The following is a 22934-nucleotide window of genomic DNA, read 5'->3' on the forward strand; positions in this document are numbered from 1 at the left end:
ACATGCCACAGACCTCTGTGTCTGAGAGCCCGTGCCTTTCTATTTAACCCATCTTCTTACACAGTCACAAACCTGTGGGCCCCTTGTTCTACTCTTTAAAGCACTTTTCCCAAGGTCTTTATATAAAGAAGACCCTCTCAGAGGCCACCAGGATAACACCCCACTGCATCTTCTCTGTGAGCTTCCTTCCTTCACCCCATAGTAGATGCTAAATAGATTACCAATTCCTTCTTCCCTCCTTCTGCCAGGGCTCCCCTCTCTCCTCTCATACTTCAGGCTCTTGAACATTCCCCTTCCAACTGCCCCTCCCACTTTCCCCCAAGTTTAATATCAACAGTAGACATTAGTTATGAAAAAAACCTATTCACCCACTGAGGCAAAGCTGTGTGTCAGAGCAGCTGCTGTAGTTTGACCTGAAAGCAGTTTCCAGGAATGTGCTGGGGAAGAAACAATTTTGTGTCAAATGAGCCTGATGAGAGAGCAGGAGCAAGGCACCACACTCATCCTCCCAGCCCCAGCCTGCAAGCCTTGGGCTATGCAATGCTCTGCATGAAGCACCAGGGAAAGGGAGAGATGACCTGACAGCAAAACAGTCCTAATCAAGGAAGCAGGAATATTCTTTTTACAGATTCAGCCAATATATGTTTCTCCCCTTAAGAGTAGACAGGAGTTTTCATGGGTCATTCTTCCTAGTGGTTTCCTGTTCAGCTGCTAAGTCCACAGGCTCAGAAGCCTTACAGAAAGGAGAAGAAGTGCTGGTGTCTTAGTATAGCTCTCCACCATGAGATCTGCTTATCCATTTTGGATATTTTTTCCTTCTTACTGCATTGACTCAGCAGAGCTCTGGGCTTCTTTCTTTTTAAGTGTTCCCACCACCAAACCACAGCCTTTGAAGATACAGCAATTTCCAGTTTCACTATTCTCAGAACAGCGCTTCCGACAGCCAAAAAACTACGTGTAGGTGGTGCTTGCTTGTAGGCAAATTGTTTACAACTCACTCAGCTTTTCTTGATCACTGGAAAGAAGGAGCAGCAAATCTGCTTTCTGAGTTAGAGTGAGTGAGCAATAAAATGGGTACGTTGTCCTAGCTTTAACAAGCAAGACAAAAAACCCACCAACCCACAAATGATCATGTAATGCATGACAAGCATGATGTGTCATCTGCCCCTGCCTACGGCAACAGCCTCCTAGAAGAAAGACAAAACAGAAATACTCACGCATGTCACCAATCGCTCCTTTTGTGACATTTGTGGCTTTCCTTACTGTCACAGTGAATACATGTGAATACTGGTGTTCCACCTGGAAGTCAGAGAGTTAAAGGCAATTAAGCTCCAGAACCAAAACCCACCTATCAAAATAGGTTTCATTTTGTCCAAAACAGAGAGAGAAATCACCCAGTCAAAATGTAAGTGAAATTCATACTGGATAGAGCATCTTAAAGCTGAACTGCACCCTGTAGCTTTACTGAAAGGTCAGACCTTATACTAGGGTTGCTTGATTTTCCTGCAGCCACACCTACTAATCTCAATGACTAACACTCCTCCCCTCTACAAAACCTGCTTTAAGGCATTTAGTCAGTCAGGGACAACTTGGTACGGTAAGAAAAAAATAAAAAGGGGGCTATTTCACAGCATGCTTGTCTCTGTAATTACCCTCCCCCAGTAAAAATAATGGCTGCAATTATTTCAAAGTATATGTTCTGGAACAGATACATGCATACTGCACACACAAGGGATATAGTTAGTAACGCATGGAATACAACTTTTTAGTACCCATCAATTTTCAAAGTGCAAGTGTCTTTAAGACAATGGAGGGAAGGGGAAAAGCAAGCTGTTAAAATATTCACAAGCAAATTTGATGGCAGTTTCCTGAGCTTCGTGTTTCCTGCAAAGCCTAAGCACACAGCAAGAGCTGCCTTTCTAGGAGCAGGTCTGTCCTGAACAAACTAGGGAAGCAGAAAAAGGCATGACATTAAGAAACAAAACCTTAATGAAAAGAGGTCAGTAATTCACACCTATTGTTACTTTATCTGCATAGCCATAAATTTGTACAACTTCCTGAATACCATTATGAGAATCACAATTCCATATTGCAAGGCAGACAATACTGGCCTTTACAGGGACACAGTACAGGGCTCAGGGGTAAGTTTTACATATCCAAGCCAGGATTAGGTCTCACACAATTGTCTCTCAGCACTTACATCTACACTGCTATCTTAAAGACTTAAGACACTCTGACTGCTCACAGTGCCTAGACATTGACTCATGCACTGGTACAACCTAGAGGGCACCAGCTCACTCTCCTGAAACAGAAATTTGGGCACCAGGAGGGGCCACCTCACACCTAAGCTCAGCCTCTACAAAGAGCATCAGGTCCAAGCTGACTGGCTCTTACAGCTCAAGCCACTGTACCAAAAGCATACCTCCTGGGGACCTTAGATAGTCACCTATAACATATAGTGATACACCCCTACCTCAGGTTTCCATTTCTAAAAATCAAAGAGTGATATTTTCTATCTTTTTCTAACCACCCGTTCACTTTCTGAAATACATTAAAATGAACACTGCCTCTCAGTCATTAGGCCCCAAAACACCTAATCAAATATTTAAAGTCTTACAACATCTTCCAATCAGAAGGAAAAGGGGGAAGTACTAGAATCAGGAAATTCATTGATATTTATTTACTGTGATAGACAACACCTTTGATATGGAACATGCAACATATTTATTCAAGCTGTGCCTTGTGCTTTCTTGCTAAGTTTTCATCTGGATACTTTTTTTTTTTTAAATGAACAGATAAGCCAACAAAACCCTTCAATCCACACAAGGCTTAGCTTTCAGCAGTGGCACATGCCACCATTTAAGCTACTGCTACTTCAACTGCTAGACTTTGTAATGACCTTCAGGTGGTTCTCCTAACTATTTCAGAACTGGTTGCTACAGCCAGGCCTCATTATTTCACATCTACAACATGTTACACCCAGAGACTAGAACCAAATGGGATCCTTCCAATACAAATAAGCAAAAAAATGATTACATATAACCTATAAGAAACTGTAAATTTTCTTAAAAAAAAAAGCCGAAAGCAATCTTCTAATGCAAAAGTAGCTTGTGAATGCTTAAATAACAGTTGAGTCAGGACACATTGAAAAACAATGCAAATGATACCAACAAACTCCTCCACAAGTCTGTAGTCTACAGGTTTGCAAAGGCATAGCCACGTCACCGTAGCAAAATATCTAGGGGAAAATGCCTACAGTGATACTGAAGGTTATGACTTCACTGCAGACACTGCCTGACCCAGACACTGAATCGTTACATCTTTATTAAGGCTGTAATCACCCACATGTTGTGATGACTGCTGGAAGCTCATTTCATGATAGTCTGCCCAGCAGTAGATGCCAACTCTGTAATTTTTCTCCTGTAAGCTGTAGGAGTTGTCTGGTTCAAACAACAAGCAAGCAGGCAGGAAGAAAACTGTGGCAATGTAAACTGTTACAAGTGGTATGCTGTGCAATGACTATTTTAGTAAGTGGTTCACCAACCACAGTAAAAATGGAATCCAGACTCTAATCAATTCTCCCAGCTGGGACTGTTAACTCACTTCAAGAGTATCAAACCCAACAGAAAGGGTTTAGATGTGGGAATTCAAAGTTATTAAGAAGCAACACCTATTTAACAGCCTGCCTTGTGCTGACATGAAGACATACCAATGATTTCATGACATCCATCACCTTTTGCACTGCAGCTTCCAAGAGTGGATGGATTAAGCGGAAGGAAGATGGGACTTCTTTCTGAACAAACTTCTGCCCCTGCCATGTGGCAAAAAGAGTCCAGAGTTTTCCATCACAGCAGGGTAAATGGGGATTTTAGCAGGTACCTGGGAACAGCTGGTACTACTGCAAACACAACTATGTAAAGTTATCCCAGCTCTGTCATTTACCCTGCTTCAAGAATTTTTACAAGCTGTGAATCTGCAGAAAACTCCCACTGTCCCTTGCTTTCAGTTTGCTTCTTGCAAGTGCTTGAAACTGTTTTATCAGTGTGTGCCACCTTCACACGCACATCAGATCCCTGATGTGTCGGTTTCACAATACAGCACTGGCCCCAGAGTCTGTTCACACAGACTGATGTAGTTCCTTTGCCATATACAAGCTTATAATTAAAAGAAACAACCTAAACTACAAACACACCACCCATCTCCTTATTCTTAGCTGTTAAGAAAGAGCCTGTCCTCACTGGAGACCACAAATCAGAGATCACTGAACGTTTAGCAACAAAGAGGAGGACAGAGCTATAATTAAGTTACAAGTACGGGACATGGGCGTGCTGAATTGAGTTCTCAGCTGCTGTGTGGAACTCATGCAACTCTGGTGCCCCTCAATCCTGGCTGCAAAATGGGGATACTCCATGTTGCTCACTGACAAAAAGCACTTCTGTAAAGCAGTTTTCTGGCATCTTAGTCTTGTTTATGAAACTTATATGCCTAAATAAAATGCCTACCATCAAAACAAGGCCAAACCACCTCTTACTAGTGTATTCTCATTAGAGAAGTATAGACATTATCATTATTTTCCATTATAAGTTGGGTAAGTGTTTTGCTAATGTTATTATGAGAACTGCTTTTTTATTGACTTACGCAGCAAACCATCATTCCAGCTGTTGTTCTGCCATGGAAGTTAAGTCTAGTTTAACATCTGCTATCCTCTGAAATGAATGCAAGTACAGAGAGGTCTGGCAAAACTGAAAAACATTATCTTCTTTCCCCGTGCCTCACCCAAAATAACACACTGAGGGTTATAATTATGAGTTATTAATATTTGGCCATAATCACATGCTTGGAAGAAATTTGCAACTACTAAAATAAACTATCTCCCTCAGTAAAACACAAAAAAATACACAAAGATACACAGGAAGCTCAAAAGCCTAGACCTTTTCTTACCCCAAAATAAACGGGTTTTATGCAATTTAAGTGCAATCAGAAATTAAGGCAATTTTCCACTTAGGATCCAGTTTCTAAGGGTATTGAGGCCTAATTGTCCGTATTAACGGATAACATAACTTTCAGAAGCATCTTTGGAAAGACTGAGTTCTAAAGAAGTCAGATGCTCCCTGAAAATACAAGAAGTATATTGACTCTGAATACTTTCATAAATCCAGCCCTTGCTAGTTTAGATGACTAAGCTGCATTTTCTGAAGTGACTTATGTTCAACTTAAGTCTTGATAAAAATCAGTACGTTGCCAACTCCTCAATTACTTCTGAAAAATAAGACGATGGTATATAAATCACTTAACCATTGCAACACTGAGTGGAGCAACATCTGCATACTTCTGAAAAAATCTAAGCCAGGTTAAAAAATTCAGAAACTCACAAATAATTCACAAATCTGAATCCTATCATCCAAAGTGACCTAGCTTTACATATGTGTTCCATTTTACCTCCTCTTTATCCATAAATTTAGACAAGAAAGGAGGAAAAAAGTTTTCAATACGCCTTCCCTGAACAAGGGTTTTCTGAATTATGGAAACTCATGTAGATGGTATTTGCTCTCTACTGGTTCAATCCACAAGACTTTGCAAGTATCCTGCACAGCCATGGTTCAATATCTCCTGTTAGCACACCACAGCTCTCCATCTCTAACTCCTCCTCGTCCTGCCTCCTTTGTTCCTCTCCCACCAGTGACTGCTTTGTTCCCTCACAGTAAAATTTCCCTAATTATCTGATCTCCTCTATTTTACATATTACTGCATTTGTATGTACATAAACATCATTACCTTCCCACCACGGGACTGGGAAACAGAACAATATGCTAAGATCACCTGTAACACAACTGGCTTTTACCTACTAACTTGCCACACTCACTAAGAAAGCAAGGTATTTGCATGCATTGAATATAATATTTTTCATATCCCAGAATGCTGAGTCACAAAATGTAATTCAATCAGGAGATATACTTGCACATGAAATACCAATCAGGAAGCTCTGGTATAGATAGATTGTGTAATAAGTATTTATTACTCTTACTTCCTTAACATTAAGGACACTTGAGCTGATGATTGGGCTGGACAAATGAAAATGTTTGCCTGTTTTCTTAAGTAGCAGATTTTCATAAAGTCCATGCTCTTCTTTCACAGGGAATTACAATTAAGACAAACATTTGTGCGTACACACACACAATTTTTATCTTGAAGTGATTATTCCCACTGTTATATTTATCCCCCATATCAATGTACCTGAAGATGTATTACACATCTTTATTCTCTGAATCTAAAAGCATTTCTGGTGCAGTCAGTTCTGTCTGCACCTGCAGCAACTTTGTGAAAGCCTTATTTTATTCCTCCGAGTTGTTCATAAAATGAGAAAAAGAAAAGATAAATAAAGAGATTGGAAAACACATAATAGTTAGCAGAAGGACTTTTGGAAAATGCAGAATTCTTTTGAGTCTTTTAATGCCAAATGTCATTAAAAACCCAAGATTTTTGCATTGATATGAGCTTGCTGCCCTTAACTGTTTTAAATTTTAGTAAGAATTTCCATGCAACTTCAATTTTCAAATTATGAAACCTCAGAGATTTCCACTCACTTTTCAAGCAATTATAGGATCAGCTCTTGCATTAACAGTGTTTCTTCCAGCATTAGCAACATTCCCACGGCAGCAATTCAGCATTGCCAGAAAACTGTAAATATGAATACTTCTAAGGCTCATTTTCTTCATTATGGTTTACATATTGATATCAAGAAAATCTTTTACGTTAGTGATTTAATGAAATGTAACTGAGTGCCTCAGAGACCCCTCCCATATAGGTACAGATCAGACCAAGCATTCCATCCAGGAGAGGGCACCAATGCAGAAAAGAATAAGTTAGTGTATTGTTTTAACACTGTTAAACACAGATAGCAACCTGAAAGTTGTCTTTACAGCAGCATTCACAGAACTACAGAGTGAGTAAAACTCAAGTTTGACATCGGCTGGCTGCAAACTCCTGCAAAGGATGTGACTGCATGAGGTAGAAACCACATCACTGATAACAGATCATTTCAAGGAAGCATATGCTGTATTTTTAACAACATAAAAGTTCAACGTTATGACAAGTGTGGTAACTATCTTTGAGAGTATATGTCACCTTTCGTGCCATGAGATTCTGGGACTGTTAAAAAAAGTGCTTGATAGGAACACGCCCAGCTTGTTTCAAGATTTCAGTCTGAGCAGGAATTGCAATTTCAGTGTTTACTTTATAAAGTCACTGAAGCAGATATTTGTGAATATTACACCCAAAAGACAGTGTTCAACAAGATGCTCAGACACTCCGCTGGCTTGCCATATAAAGGGCAGTTCTGCTCCCACTTCCCTGCTCCTCCTACCCTTGCCCCTACTTTTCTACTGAGATGGGTTGTGCTCATACGGTTGTACCCTTCCCTTGGGGCAGCTCTGACAGCAGAGAACTAGTCTTTTGCATTGAACTGTTTTTCTGCCAATTCAGCAAGGTCAATTGGCTCACTCTGATCAGATACTTTTGTGAGCTGGTACAAGGGATGCAGCAGGAACATTGGAATAAAGCAGGAATGAGGGAGCAGGAGCTTTTGGCAGCAGTGTGTTATTGAGTGGCACAGATCTTTTACTTAGAGATTGCAGGCTGTATTTTGAAGATTGCCTTTAAATCAACATCACTGGTACACACTAGTTTAAGATCTAAATATCCCAAATTGCCAACTTATCCCGCTATCCAGACTGATGAAAAGGGAAAAGAGTTATTTGGTAATTACAATTGTAAAAAAAAAATTTTTGCTGCAACAGAGAAAGTTAGACATGTGATGTTACTTTTGCTGACTACAGTTCAGTTTGACAATCATCATGTGGAAAAACTTGTAAGAAATAGTCAACTACAGGGACCTTGCTGAAACACTTTGAACAGGCAAGTCCTTCAGAAAGATACCCTATGACATCATACTCATGAGGCTGTTAGGAGCCTAGTTTCATTTTGACTTACCCATGAGCAAATACACTCGAACTTTTGAAAAACTAACTTGAATCTTTCAAAGTTCATCCAAATTTCTGAAGAAATCTGCTCTAACCAGATTTACCATTTCCTTAAGGAATTAATGATAACTTTAATGCTGTGTGCTTATTTAGGATAACTTCTAATAGGATATATTAAAAGAGACAGTATTTATTATACAAGACAGTATAACTAGAATAGTCAAAGCTACTTACCACAATGTGTTGATAGGGATCTATGACAGACATTTTTGCCTTAAGTTTTATTCAGGACAACTGTCAAATGTCTACTTCAATTCTACGCGGAAGAGGCTTCCCAGTTTTTCAAAGCAGAGTTCAGTATAACAGATCCTTTAACTATTAAATAATGAAAAAAAAAATCATTAAAATTCTTTTGTTCCTTTTAAACTATAGTTTGTTACAGAGCAAATTAGTTCCTCCACATTAGGACTGTTCTCACAATTCATTTGTTTACCATGAACTGAATTTCATATAAGTTATTGAAGTATAGATATTTACTTGCCTGAACTAGAACTTTCTTGTGCTTACTTCCTCTACCTCAGGGTAAAAGCATGAAACAAATATCTTGAATTGCAGTCATCCAAGTGTTTCTAGCAGTTCTACAGATAAACAAAAGAATACAGCAATTACGTTTATCCATTACAAACTTTCAAATGTATATGCTTCCATGCATTACAATCCTAGTTAAGAAAATCTGTGTTTAGTTAATAGCCTTTTTACTATAGTGACAAATTCTTGGTTCCCATGCTTTGCTTCTATATTAAGATGCTCACATGGTCAGGACAGGAGAAAGATGAAGTTCCTCTTTGTATCCTCCTCATGGTACAAGGATGTGTCCTGTACTCACACCAAGGAACGTGAATTTCAGAACTGAAAAGCCAGTTGGAGACCACAAGCACAACAGTCAGCAACTTGCACCAGACAACTGCAACCCTCTGCAGTAAGGGTCTGTTTAGCGACTTTAATGCAGCTTTCCATACCTTCACTTTGAAAGCTTTTTCTACAAACAGCAAATTCCTCACGCCGCACCTAACTGTGTCTAATAATAGAAAACAAATTCCCACATCTAATCCACAGCAAGCAACAGCACAGGAGAGTTCATTTGGCAGCTGCTCATTTAACTATAAACGACAAGCAATAGTGCCCTCTGTAAACCTGGGAATTCCAAGTGAAGCTCTGTATAACCCCCCTGGCCACCCCAGCTGTCTACAGAGATCCACAAGAGGCTTTCATAGGCAGACTGCAGGATTTAAAACAGGTTCTTCATAGGCCACAGTTTTCTTGTCATGGTTTAATCCTGGGTGGTGACTGAGCACCACCATGCTGCTTACTCGCTCCCCCACCCCAGGGTGGGATGGGGGAGAGAATCAGAATAGTAAAAGTGACAAACTCATGGGTTGAGATAAAAACAGTTTAATAATTGAAATAAAATAGTAATAATAGAATATACAATGCAAGTGATGCACAATGCAATTGCTCACCACCTGCCAAACAATGCCCAGCCAGCTTTCCCCTAGTTTATAAACTGAGCATGACATCATATGGTGTGGAACATCCCTTCTGCCAGTTGGGGTCGGCTGTCCTGGCTGTGTCCCCTCCGAGTTTCTTGTGCATCTCCAGCATTCTTAGTCAGTAGAACATGAGAAGCTGAAAAATCCTCGATTTAGCCTAAGCACTACTTAGCAACAACTAAAGCAACAGTGTGTTATCAACCTTATTCTCACACTAAATCCAAAACACAGTACTGTACCAGCTACTAGGACAAAAATTAACTCTATCCCAGCCAAATCCAGGCTATTTCTGAACACTTTGTGAAAACTTCTACTGAAATCAGAGGGCACCAGAGGCCTTAAACTTCATAACTGTTTCCAACTATCAAGGTAAAATATATTTAAGAGAGGTTACCCCTTTCTGCATCTCTAAAAAAAACACAGAAACTGATGGACAGGATCAGTTCTCATAGTCAGCTGGACCAGAGCCAGACCTGAAACATCAGCAGAAGCTTCATAGTGCAAACAAGAGCAGCACCATGTGGTCTCAAGGAAATGATTCCTAATCCCCAATTTTGAAAGGGCAGAATAAGCCCTAAAGAATGATGATTTATGTCACTCCCAAAACCCTTGCTCTTGAGCAATTATACGCAGGCATTCCCATAAAAATTTCATTTCATTATGGTCATTACAGCATTACCATATCCCTTCTTTGATCCTGACAGCCCTAACAATAGCTTGAGAAGAGAAATTACCCTGGTTTTATTTATTTGCTATTATCTAAGGAAGTCTGAAAGACTTTAGCTTATATACAGTTCATAGTTTTCATTTAAGGCAGCTCAATGCCAGGGCAACAGGAACAAGCTGTCTTTATCACAGAAAGCAAGTAGCTTTTCAGACTTAAAGGAAGCTCTCAAACACACAAATCCACAATTATTTCTCCTACTGTAATAACTGCAAAGACTTATTAATATTAAAATTTTATCAGCCAAATTCAGCAGTAGCATAAACAGGCAGATGGGAAGAAAACAGCATTGTGTTTATAGGCACACTGTATCACTGCTTTGTTATATTCAAGTTTATTTTACCTTCTGTCCTACTTAAAGTAGGACATTGGAGGACCTTGGTAAACAAGCCCTGCCATATTAGTTTTTGAGGAAATGTTGCAAACTCCAAAGGCAATCAAGAAAAGGGAACAGTGAGGGCTACCCAAGCACTGCAATGAAGAGGAAATTTGTAAGTCATAAAACAGAAAATACACTGTTTCCCCTAACTACACAGCCAACTACCAACAAGTTACCATGCGCATTTTGAGAAGATACACAAAACTAACCTGAGGATACTGCTCTATTTGTGGAAATAAGAAAATGGGTTAGGTCTAGGACAAGAAGCCTAGTCTGAGTTATTTGCCAGCATCCCAGAGGCTGAGTTCCAGTTCTCCAGATCATCATTCAACTGGTCAACTGGCTTAGACATTAGATCATGCTTTCTTTTCCTATAACCCCCTGCCTCATTTATTTCAACACCTACAGGAAACACATTTGTGATCCTGTGAACAAGTGTCTCTGACTACAGAGCTGTAACGAATCCCCACGTGCCGCCTGTCGTCCTTGATGAATGAGGCAAGGATCATGCAATCACGTAATTAACAACTGTATCACAAACACACATGCACAAACTGCAAGCTAAAGATATGCAGGCAGAGTCTCTGAATAGGGAGGAAAGGGCCAGGGAACAAGTAGACACTGATGTGATGCACAAAGCCTAACATCCTTGTTTTCCATACAGCTCCAACCAATAGCATGATGGATGCCAGCTCCAGTCGTGTTGGTATCACTCCAAATTGGAGCTCTTGATTTGCTGTCTTAATCAGTCTTTCAGGATGTGTTAAAGAGGCAGGTACCCAAAAACAGGCACCCAGTGCCATTTCAGACATGTGACTGTACCAGAGGCAACCTGGGGCTGGCAGATGGACAGGTATCCATGCTCTGCCAGAAGCCAGCAGGACATCTGAAGTAGAACAGACATCCATGTTTAAGTGGCTTGAATACTTATGTCCTTTATGGTGGATTTAATTCAAATCAGAGTTACTTGACCCTAATAAAATTACACCATACCCTTCACAAGCTTGCACTATGTTATCAATGGAGTTCAGGTTAAGCACACTAATATATTTCTGTATTTAAGGTCTTAGTGTGGCAGAGGAGCCAAAATACCACACTAACAGAAGATATCTATTATGCTCATCAAAGAACCTTAAAGAAAGCCTTGAAGAATGTTTAATTCAAATATCTGCAGTAAACAGAGTTGTGATCCCCAAATCATCTCACTTAACACTGCCACTATACACTGTCCATCCCACAAAGCCTAATGGAAAAATCATCAACCAATTAAGGACTGCATCACAAGCACATACAAAGAACTGAACTTGAGGGCAAGCCAGCAGCAGGCCAAACCTGGACAGATTGCTGGGAAAGCAGCACCTCTAAGCAGATCTTCAAGGACACTGTAATATTATTAACATGTATTGTTTTGTTTCCCTGATATCTGGTGGTATGGCATTGTCTGCGAACTGTGCTGTTCCCAGGGCTGATAGCATGTGTTCCTGAAGGACTAGCAAAGCGCCTCACAGGCAGTGCCTCTACAACAACATAAGCATAAATTCTGCCAATTCATAGAGTATCACCAAAATTAACTAAGCTGTTCAGACTTCTATTGACAAAGTCCTAGTTTACAAAACACCAGAGCAAACAGCCTCTTGACCAGGCCACAGTTTAACTTGGTCATGTAATACACAGACAGGCTCCTGTTACATTCTTAAAATTCACTTTCACCCAAAAGCAAACTCTACTTTTGCCTGTCCAAGAGCATTTAATTAACACACAGTGTCAGACATCAAAAGCAACATCAAAAGTAACAAGCTAGTAGTGGATAGGCAGACTGCTATTTAAATCGAGGCTCTTCTATGATCTCAGCTCATTTTCACTTGACATGGCAGACTGAAACGGATAAGGGATTATTGTCTTGAAAGACCAACAATAACAGAGCAATTCTGCAAAAAGTTGTTACACACACAGACAAAGATTATTACTGGAACTTTTTCATTCTTAGTGTTGATCCAGTAAATTCCTACAGATAATTCAGTTTTACCGGATACGTCAAAGACAAAGGACAAGAAAAATAATGAGATTTTTCCACTTCGTGCTGATTAAGAGTTTACTCCACAGTTAGTCTCACCAAACAGAAAAGCTCTGAAAGTGAGTAAAGCACATGACAGTATAAATATCACCACCAGAACACATCCTCAAGATTGTAAGAAAATTCATAAAAGGAGATTGTTGATATCAAGCTGGCCAATTCTTCTTAAAAAATCAAAGACACTGACAATTAAAAAAAATAAGTGAATAAGTGCGACTCACCAGTACAGTCATTAATGCTCAATCTAATATGATAAGAGTACAGGGTACAGAATAAGCTATGTATTGACTCAAGCTTTTGGTATGAATGTCGCCATCCATGTTTATCAAATCATATTACAGAATTTTATTTGGTTACAGATTGATTCTGCGATTGTAGAACAGAAATAACAAATAATCTGTTTCTACATGATTTTGCCTACCATCCTGGAAAATCACTGTAATGTTATTTCTTAATTTAGGTCTTCCCACACAAGAAACAAGGTTTACCTCTTACTCTTTGTAGAGCACCCATCACTTCATTTTCATCACAAATGAGAAAGTATATTCTTTGTTGATGTGCAATGACTGTTCTTCCCATGCCTTACTAAGAGAGCATGGGTGGAAGGAAGGATTCTGAGCAGAAAAGCAAAAAGCTCAACCTTTGTGCCCTATTTCTGGAGGATGCTCTGGGGTGAAATTTGGCAAGGAAGCTGACACAGCATAAATAGCCAGACAGGAGATTTTAAGATTGGGAAACCACGTTTGACTTCCTGCTAAAGAGGACGTAACAGATGAAAAGATTGTGAATCTCCTTGTGAAAGATGACCTATCAGCCTGTAAAGCAATTACTGAAACTACACGTGATATGCACTAAGATTTCCTTTCAACTGAAGGAGAGCACTATAGAATACCCTTACAGGGCCAAAACTCTGGAAGTGTCACAAACCTTTAGCAAGGTAAATTTACACCTTATCTAGTACTGGATGCTACCTCAGAGGCCAAGAGCGCAAAAGACAGAAGTGATAAAATAACCAAGCCAGATCTCTATATACAGCTGCCCAGTACCTCCTGGAGAGATCCACATTGCTGTAACCTCCTGTAACAGAAGGCCAGACTTGGTAATTCAGGGGAAATCAAACATGTTCCCATAATAAACTTAATTAAGCTGGATTGAGTCCAAGAGAAAAAAAAAAACCCTGTCTTACATTCTGTAAGACCTTACCAACAGGAATAGTCAAGAGGCTGGAATAATTTCTGCCTGAATACCTGCACCTGTTTCACATCAGTCATGAAGCCCCCAGTACATTGCCTATCCAGCCAAATACTGTATATTCGCCACGAACACTAACTACAGGCCTGAAAGAAGCAGCAACTGACTCAGGACATGATGGGCTGCCTTACAATTACACTTCTTACACAAAGGAGAGTTAACAAAAAACACTCACTGCAACAGTGTGCAAGACATTACAAGAAAAAGCCACGGCATCATACATGATTTTACTGTACGAGGAACCTTGAGAAATATTAGAAAGTGGAACTGCGTAAATACAAAGTAAGGAATTAATTTATTCTGAGAATGAAAGAGTTTCTTAATACCTTTACATAGCTGTTCTCCAATGTCTTATATTTTACTTCAGTTGAAATTGCACTAGAAATAAGAAACAGCCTGGAATGTAAAAAAAAAGCTTAGAGTCCCTCCGCTGAGAATATTCTTTTAAAATGGCTAAGATAACTGTCTTTCTACAGAAAACCAAGCCACAAAACAGATAGTTTAGGTGGCAGTCTCAAAATTTGGCAAAAAATAAAACTGAAGCAGCTGATCAGTAATCCCCACTGTGTAGGTCACACTCCCTGTAGCTTACGTGGGAAACAGCCAGCTTGTTTTTCCAGCAAGAAGGCCAAAAACCAAAGAAGAATGTGAAAAACCTGATTGAAGCTCCATGAAAATGAAGAATTTTTAGGATATATTACCCACAAAAACAGTTACAGTACACTAGTCAAGTCCCTCTATTATTTACATAATTTCAAGAAGATCATCTATGTAGGCTATTTGCTACATGCACACTGCAGTTAAGAAAAAGCAAGATTAAAAAATGCCCAGCGTTTCTGTACAGTAGGATTTTGGAATTTAGTTATTCCACAAATAAACTATTTATGTATGCCAGTTATTCATTTCGGGGTATTCTTACTTTTGGAAGCCCAATTCAAGGCAGCAGCAAACAAAAACTCACACTTCAAGATAATGGGTGCCCCAAGTACCCAGCATGTTTGGAGTTTCAAGCCAGGCTCTCCGAAATGGAAAAACTCAATACCAGTGGCAGCTTTAAAAGTGTTGCCAAAAATGCAAACACTTAAATAATAACTTCTAAAAATTAGTCGATACACATCTCAAGTGCAACACCTCAATGGACAAAGTTGTTTGTTGTCCTTTAAAACTTAAGTGAAGGGAAGAAAAGAAAAAACTCCCCTGCATTTCACTCTTACCTGGATCTTTGACAAAATTCTCCATTTCCTCTACTGTGCTGCAGTATGCTGGCCACGGGCTGTTGCCTGCCAAAACCTCCAAGTACACCCTTTAAGAATGCTCATTGGTACTGTGGAAAGAACCATTGCTGAATGTTTTAGGGCACTAGATTTAGACTCCAACGATCTGAATCCAAATCCTTCACTCTCCCTTGGTGACAACAGGGATGTCACCCAATTGCTAAGTATTTCTGGGCCAACACCTTTTAAAGATTTTATTAAAATAATGGAAAGTCTGGTTCTTACATATCTTTAACTTATCTACACCTTCATTCCTTCTTTTGCTTTCCTGCTGTAAAATAGGGATGGTTTAAAATAAAAAACTCTAGGGAAAATATTAGAATAAATTTTTAATTAAGTATTTATGTTTAACTTTTGGGGGAAGAGACAAGCACACAAAGCTGTCCAATGCTCTGAGGCTTCAATTGCGGATGACAATCCTTCTGCATTATAGTTATGAAGTGGTTACACACAAAAAAACAACCACATGAATAGCTAAAAACGCAAGGAGTTGGTGAAATTAACAGCTGGCTTCTGTTCAGGTAACACATGTCAACAATAAAACAAATCTACCTGAAAGTTAGGCAAACATTTCCTTTAATCTGTTTTAATTCTTTTTCAATTCAGTTGGTATCCAAAGCAACTTATCTAAACTGCTCTTTTCTTCTGAATTTCCTGGCATTTCAGTGCAAATTGTAACGCCAGCCAGCACACACAGGCTGCTGTCATGCTGGCACTGCAGCAATGGAGAAAGGACTGCACACAAAAGGTGCATTTTGTCATCTTATACTCTGTGTCTGTACAACGTGACTCAACATTACAACTTCCATGTTCTGGTTTTGGACTATTTACTCAAGCTATGAGCTCTGGTCACCGTCTGCAATAAAAGGGGACAATTGTGCTGCACTTCCTTTCGTCTATATGATCATAACATTAAAAGCATGATGAAGGAGAGTGACTCAAGAAAATTTCTCAGGTCTTCTAGTAAAAGTAGTCATGAACAAACTTCTGATGCTAAGATTTTTCAGCCTCTTTTAAATGATGTGAGTAAAGTTTATATAGAAATACTTTATGGCTATTGCCAAGCTGGAGTTTAAGTGAGTAACATAAACTTGTTTTACACACACAAACACAGACACCCCTCCTGCATATGTTATTCTTGAGGGAGAGACTAAGTGGTAAATTTATATTGTGAAAGATTTCTTTGCAATTTTAATATATAATTTTATAATAAAAAAATACTAGACCTAGCAGAATAGTCCAACTGCCCTATCCATTTTCTTGATAAGACTGCAGTGGGACACTTTTGATATAGAAAGTGCATCATACCAGCGTCCTTCATCTGGTATCTAACACCCAGCTTCCACATGGCCTGGGGTAAGGTCTGCCTGAGCCCACACAGCCAAGCCTCTAGCTGGAGAGGCCTTCAGTCCAGGATTTGAGCTGTTACAAAAAATTTCCAAGTTACGAGCTTGTGTTTGAAGCCAAACTTATATTGGCAAAGCATTTACTCAGGGCTTTTGATTTTCTGTACAAATTCAAGTAAGACTTTGACCCCTCCTCTCCTGCTGAAGAGGGCAAGCAGAGAGATACCTTCCTGCCTGGCAACTGCACAAGGGAGTAGCACGTTATTCTGCCCCTTCTTGAGCTTCCTCTTTCTGTACCATGCCTCTCACCACTTTGCCAAGGCTCTCTGTTACCCTATCATCTCTGCCATCTGTGCTCCAGCCAACAAGTGCCTGTGCCTGCTCTTTTCCCAGGGCTATAGTAGCAGTGTCAAAATGGCATGAATTTTCTGCTCCACCACTTCCACTGAGTTCAGAATAACAGCAAAAACACCAAGCTGCTGCAAGAGCTCTAGTACAATCTCTCTGATTATTTAGGAAGAAACCTTTGAATAGGGTGATGCTTGGTTCACTTTTAGACGACTACCTCAAGTGCTACTGTTAACAGCACAGCCAAGGCCTGAGAAGATCAGGAGAAGGATCTAAGCCACTATTATCAGATGCACAACCTTAGCAACTAAGGCTTTGGAGATGGGCTCAAACTGAAAATAACATTTATATTTAATATATTTGTGGAAAAAAATTCTATTTATCATAAGCAAGAAGATATGTCAAGCCTTACTATGATCTGATCCTACCAGTACCAAAAGGTTATCTACGCTAATGGTTACATAAAGCAAACAAAACGCAAAAAACTAACAAAAATGTAGTAACTGCTAGCCACCCAGACCTTAAATGTGGCCTTCCGGAATGCAATACAAACAATCCAATTCACTAAGGAGCCACAAACAATGACTCAAGAAATAAATGAACTGCAGTCAAAGTCAGGAAGAAACCCCAAATTTGCATATTCCCTTGTTAAAACTGCTTTGCAAAAAGTAGGGGCATAAGGGGGACTTTCATGCCCTTCTCTGAGGCATAGAGGATTGGTCAGCCAGAGAAAGTTCAGCAAAATTTAGATGAGCTATGACTACTCTCTTACCAAACTGTCTAAGCTTTTAACTATTTCTTAAGACACCGAGGGCTTACTAACTCCCTTGCTAACTCAAACTCTCTCAGCTCATGAAAACACCATCTGATGTGCCCACCCTGTGCTGAAAGGGAAATGACTGACACGTATTACAGGACACAGGAATACCCAGTGCAGATGTTCAAGTACTTTTCAACAAGAGTTTTTGTTCAGCTAATGTCAATTTGCCAAAGAAAAAGCTGTCATTAAAGAACTAATCAGTTTTAATAAAACTCTTTTTGAGAAGAGTTTATCACAGCTATACTCAAAACTTAATTCAAAATAGCCAATCCATACATGGCCAGGTCACTCTCAGTTGGGGAAGAATAATTCTCACCTTCCCATACAATTAATTTCAGAGTAGGCATATGAATTTTGGTCTCCCTCATCCCCAATGCTTGTTCCTTCTCTGGCCCTTCATTTATGCATAGCAAGTGATACCTATAAGCAGGACTGCCCCACAACCGAACATATATTCTTCTCTAGCATGCAAAACATTCAGGGTTAAATTCTTCAACTGAACCATGCAGAAAACAGGTTGGATGCTGCTCTCCTCCTGCACACAGGGCTGTGTTAGCCAGCACTGTCCTGCTCTGCTCTACTTAGCACCATCATTTTTTATGAGCCTCTTTCAGAAACATTTATACAATGTTATGGCTGATCATAGACAGACCTACGTAAAATAGTAATTTTAAAGAGGAGAAAGAACTGAAGGGAGAAGCCAGGGTCAATTCACATGATCCTCCTTACTTTGCATTCACTGGTGGGAAAAAAAGTTTTAGAAGCAACAAAACCTGTTTTCCTTCCATTTTAGCCATATCAAACATCTTTTTCATGCTTGCATTATTTCAATTCCTAACATAGAAGAGATAATCCTCAGAAACACATAGAAGGAAAAAAAAAAAACACACAAAACACCCAAACAAAAAACACCACACCACACCACCAAAACTCACACCTTAATTTTTTTCAGACAACAGTATCTAATAAAATTCACCGCAATTATAGCAGCGGTTTTTCACAACACTGTTGATTTGGGAGGGGAGAATGTCTAAGGTGAGACTGACACATGGTTTCAGGTTTTTATACATAATTTTGATCCAGATTTGACTTAATGACTAGGAAGAAGCTATTTAATTTCTCTATATCAAAAACATCCTTCTAAAAATTAAGTCTATACTCACTAGGCCACAGAAGAGTTGAAGAGCTCATTAAATTAATAAATTTGGGATTCTTGGAAAAAGGAATTTAAGTATAAAAGGCAAATTAATACTTGGAAGTATGCCATAGTTAAATGTAATCAGTCACTTACCAGGAAGGTCTGTGTGAGCATGTGCTGTTCAAGGTGGAAAATGCCAGAGAAATGCGAGATGTTGTAAAATTTTGCAACTAGAAAAAAACACTGGGTTTCATTACTGTCAGCACAGACATCACACCAGCTTCCTATAGTTTTCAGGTTAAACTGCTTGGTAAAAAATTAGTCTGTAAGTATCATCACTAAGCACACAGAAGCCCATAAGAATGAACTGGATATAAGAAAAGCTAGGACTGTCTTCCTATCATCTTCCTGGTAGATGTTGTACAAGCTACTGTTCTAGATTGAGTTGAGGTTTTTCACTAGTGCTGTTCTTGATTCATAGCAGCAGGGTTCTGGTTATGTGAAGAAAAGGTATTTTTCCACAGAAGACGACAGTCCAAAAACACCATGGTTGTAAAAACTTAGCAAATTCATGCCTTTATCAAAAGGCAAAGGGGTGTTGCACTTAGTGCTCCAGTCAGAAACTCATTATCAATGCTCTTTGGATTAGGAGGAAGGATTCAAACAGAACACCTACATAATAATAGTTTGTTTCATATGTTACAGAAATTGCCTAGGTCAAGATATCATCATTATTCCAGCTGTTCATTTAAGAAGGCATCTATATTTATGAAACTTTTAAGAATAGAAGTGGCTCTAAAGTGCATTACCTTTTACAATTCTCCATTATAGGTTATTTTTAAAAGATGGTACACAAGTGTAACAACAAGAAAATTTCTAATTAGTTACATTCGAAGAGTATATCTACACAGTCACCTACTCCCCCAAATGGTTTGTAGTTCTGTGGTTGATTTCTAACAGAACTGCAATGTTAGGCAGCAGCTGCAGATTTTGCATAGAGAGTTACACTTTTGCATGTTGAATACAAAGGCCCAATTTTTCTGACAGAGCATGCAAAGTAACAGTTCAGGCCACAGCAAGAGCTTCTCTGGAACAATAATTGCCCACAAGTGGTCTTTGTTTGTATACCCACTGACATTAATGGAGTGTGCAACAGGCCAAAATGAATCCTCTACCTGGGGACATTTATTCTGAGCGTCCAGTTCACAATGCAATAAGCTAAATGCATGAGAAATACAGTTCTCCTGGTTAAGCCCCATTTACAGCCTATATCGTGGAGACATGGGCATAGTAAGAGAAGAAGGGGTAAAAACCCAACCAAAAAAAACCCCACACTTAACCTACAAGACATTCCAAAAGCCACATCTTTCTGTTAAAAGAGTGCAGCCAACGCAATGGACCAGATGGGATGAGAGCGCCCGTACAAATGTATTCACCATGCTCCTTACTTCATCATCTCAATCTACCCCAACATTCCACTTACCGGTCTTGTTCAGCACACATGTCTTTGCATTTTAAAACCCTTGGGGGCTGTGCCTGACACTCATTACAATAAATACACACTTGTACAGATCTTATTGTAACCCCTGTGTGTGGGCAAATAAATACATAACTTCATAATCGCTGTAAATATAAAATGATAATTTGTTATGGAAGTGCACATTCCTACAGATCTTGGCTAAGGACATAAGCACTGTTATAAATGTCTGATAATACCAGTAGGAAAAGAAATAAAAGTTTTACTGATTTATGCTGAGATCTTTTTAAGGAAAATATTAGATAAATATCAAAGATGAGTCAGTTCAATGGCTTTACTATCAGAGAACCACAAAAAACACAAATGTGACTGAGTCAAATCATGTATAGTTCTGAATTTGTCTATGTGGAAGCTTTTGACACTACATTTTCTGTCTTCCTAAATCTGCATATTCAGGGATGGAAGCTGGAATGATGGAGACAAGGATTCTTTTTTGCAAGCAGCCTACTTTATATTTCAAAAAAATATGCTTCCAGCATCCTGAAGTGGTAAAAATTAACAATGAGCAACATTTAATTTAGTACTTCAGCCTGTTGGTGTCTGCTGAAGTAGTTTTGGTATCAGCAGACAAAAAGAAGCACTATGTTCTTTGCACTCAGCTTTAGGATGCACCATTACCAGTGCTACCACTCATCTGAAAGGAGAGTGCATCTCAAAACTTAAAACGAATGCTTGCAAACAGAGCTATGCAGCCTGCACAGGAGACTACTGTGCTCAGAGATGCAGACCCCAGAGGTAGGAATCACTTAACTTCAAATGCCCTACCATATGTAAGTCTTCATCTGTACTTAGCTAGTAGAGAGAAAGAGGCACTCCTAGCACATAATTTATGTGGCCTGTTGGATATCTGCTTTAGGATCACATTAATTTCATCCTGAAAGCACCTGTTTTTCCTCCCAGATTACTTGAAGAGTCTGGGCAACTCACACATCAGCTTCTACAATGTCTACAATTTCCAGTCCAGATTCTAAAACCTTCCGTCACTACACATGCTGACAGTCTTGGAAGCCCCAGCATGCAGCAAAAGCATGAGCCAAGATGGAAAGTGTCACCTCAGCAACCATCTTTCAGGGAAAGGAAAAGATATTTGGAGAACTGCAGTGCCCATGCCCTGCCCCTGCCAACTGAAACAGGACCAACACAGGCTTCAGAGTTACCACCAGCGACAGCCCATGGATCTCACTATGAACATTAGAGAGAACAAGTAAAATCTGTACAGGGATGGCCCCATCTTCTGTCAATGTATGTCTGATTTTTTCCCCTCACCAACACTGCGGTCTTGTTTTCTACAGAAATCATCTCATTCTAAACAGTGCTTTCAAGCTGAAGAAGTAGCTGATCTTTCTAAGGAAAGTCCACCAATTCTCTCTTGCAGTATTGCCACAATATTTTCCCTTTTAAGAAATTAGGCTGAAGTTTAAGTGTTCATTAGTTACTTTTACTTCCCCCACAATATGTCTGAAAAAAAAAAAAAAATTATTTGGAGCTTCTTGGTGCTTTGATCCTGCTTTGTGAACTGCTTTCACATGTCCTACCGACCACCTCCCATCCCTGCACCATGGGCTGACTAATGCTGCTCTAGACATTGACACACAGGCTACTGGAAAGCAGTACAGTCAGAAAATTCGTATCATTTCTGAGGTAAACAGTAAATGAAAGTCCTCAGGAAAGTCTGAATACCAGGGTGGTTTTTTCCTTGCATTTTGGGGGATATTGTTTTCTTTTTAAAAAAAAAGTTCTTTTGAAAGTATTTTGTTACTACATCACGTTATTATAACCTAGGGCAGTGATGAGATCATTTCCATTACTAAGACAGGTTCTGGGATTTGTTTTTACAACTAGTGAGAAAGACACAGTTATATCACTGAAGCATGGCAAACACACGAGAGAGTTCATCACCTCTCAGGAAGATGATAGCTAGTTCTGCTGCCATTGCCCATGAAGTCAAAGATAAATCCTTCCACAGATTACATGGAGCTTCTGTTTGGAAAGAGGCAAATGAAACAAAAAAAAGACCAGTTGTAAACTCAGTTTAAAAATGTGTCTCGTGACTGGTCCCCCAGGCTTTAGCTGGGAGCTGAAACACCAGCTGAAGCAGAACTGTAGGAAAGTATTTGTTTTTATTGGTTAAACCACCTCTGGACTATAAATCACATATTTTTGACATGTACTTGTCTTAGAGCAACTACTGAAATGTGGGCTTCCCCATCAATGTCAAGTAAACAGTTAGTCAAAAAGTTGGGTTTGCTCCCTTAAGGTCACTCCTGTTGTTACGATACTGTCCTGAAGGATATGGAGACTTTGATCCACATCAGTGTTTTGTATCAGGTAAACAATAAATTTTAATTTAGTCTCCCATCTCTCAACTCCACACACTAACCACGGGCTATACCATACTCTGAGCTTCCACCTGTTGTTTCCATGGGAAACTAAGTGTTTTCTCATATTTTGTAGTCAGCTTTCATATGCTTGAATTTATGGGTACAAGCAGGAGACACCTCCTTCTCTGGCTGA

General features: G+C 39.4%; 1 protein-coding gene across 2 annotated transcripts in view; it reads right to left on the minus strand.

Annotated features, from left to right (window-relative positions):
• The window catches only part of PLA2G4A (phospholipase A2 group IVA), a 109509-nt gene that overhangs the window by 67656 nt on the left and 18919 nt on the right, over positions 1 to 22934 (minus strand). For both annotated transcript variants that reach the window (XM_064454358.1, XM_064454357.1), the window contains exons 2-4: positions 8521 to 8617; positions 8214 to 8354; positions 1218 to 1299 (exon numbers count right to left, since the gene is read on the minus strand). In XM_064454358.1, coding sequence (XP_064310428.1) covers positions 1218 to 1299; positions 8214 to 8246 — 115 coding nt within the window. In that variant the 5' untranslated portion in view covers positions 8247 to 8354; positions 8521 to 8617. The remainder of the gene's footprint in view (positions 1 to 1217; positions 1300 to 8213; positions 8355 to 8520; positions 8618 to 22934) is intronic.

This window comes from Phalacrocorax carbo, chromosome 6 (genome assembly GCF_963921805.1).
Source record: "Phalacrocorax carbo chromosome 6, bPhaCar2.1, whole genome shotgun sequence".
Taxonomy (NCBI): domain Eukaryota; kingdom Metazoa; phylum Chordata; class Aves; order Suliformes; family Phalacrocoracidae; genus Phalacrocorax; species Phalacrocorax carbo.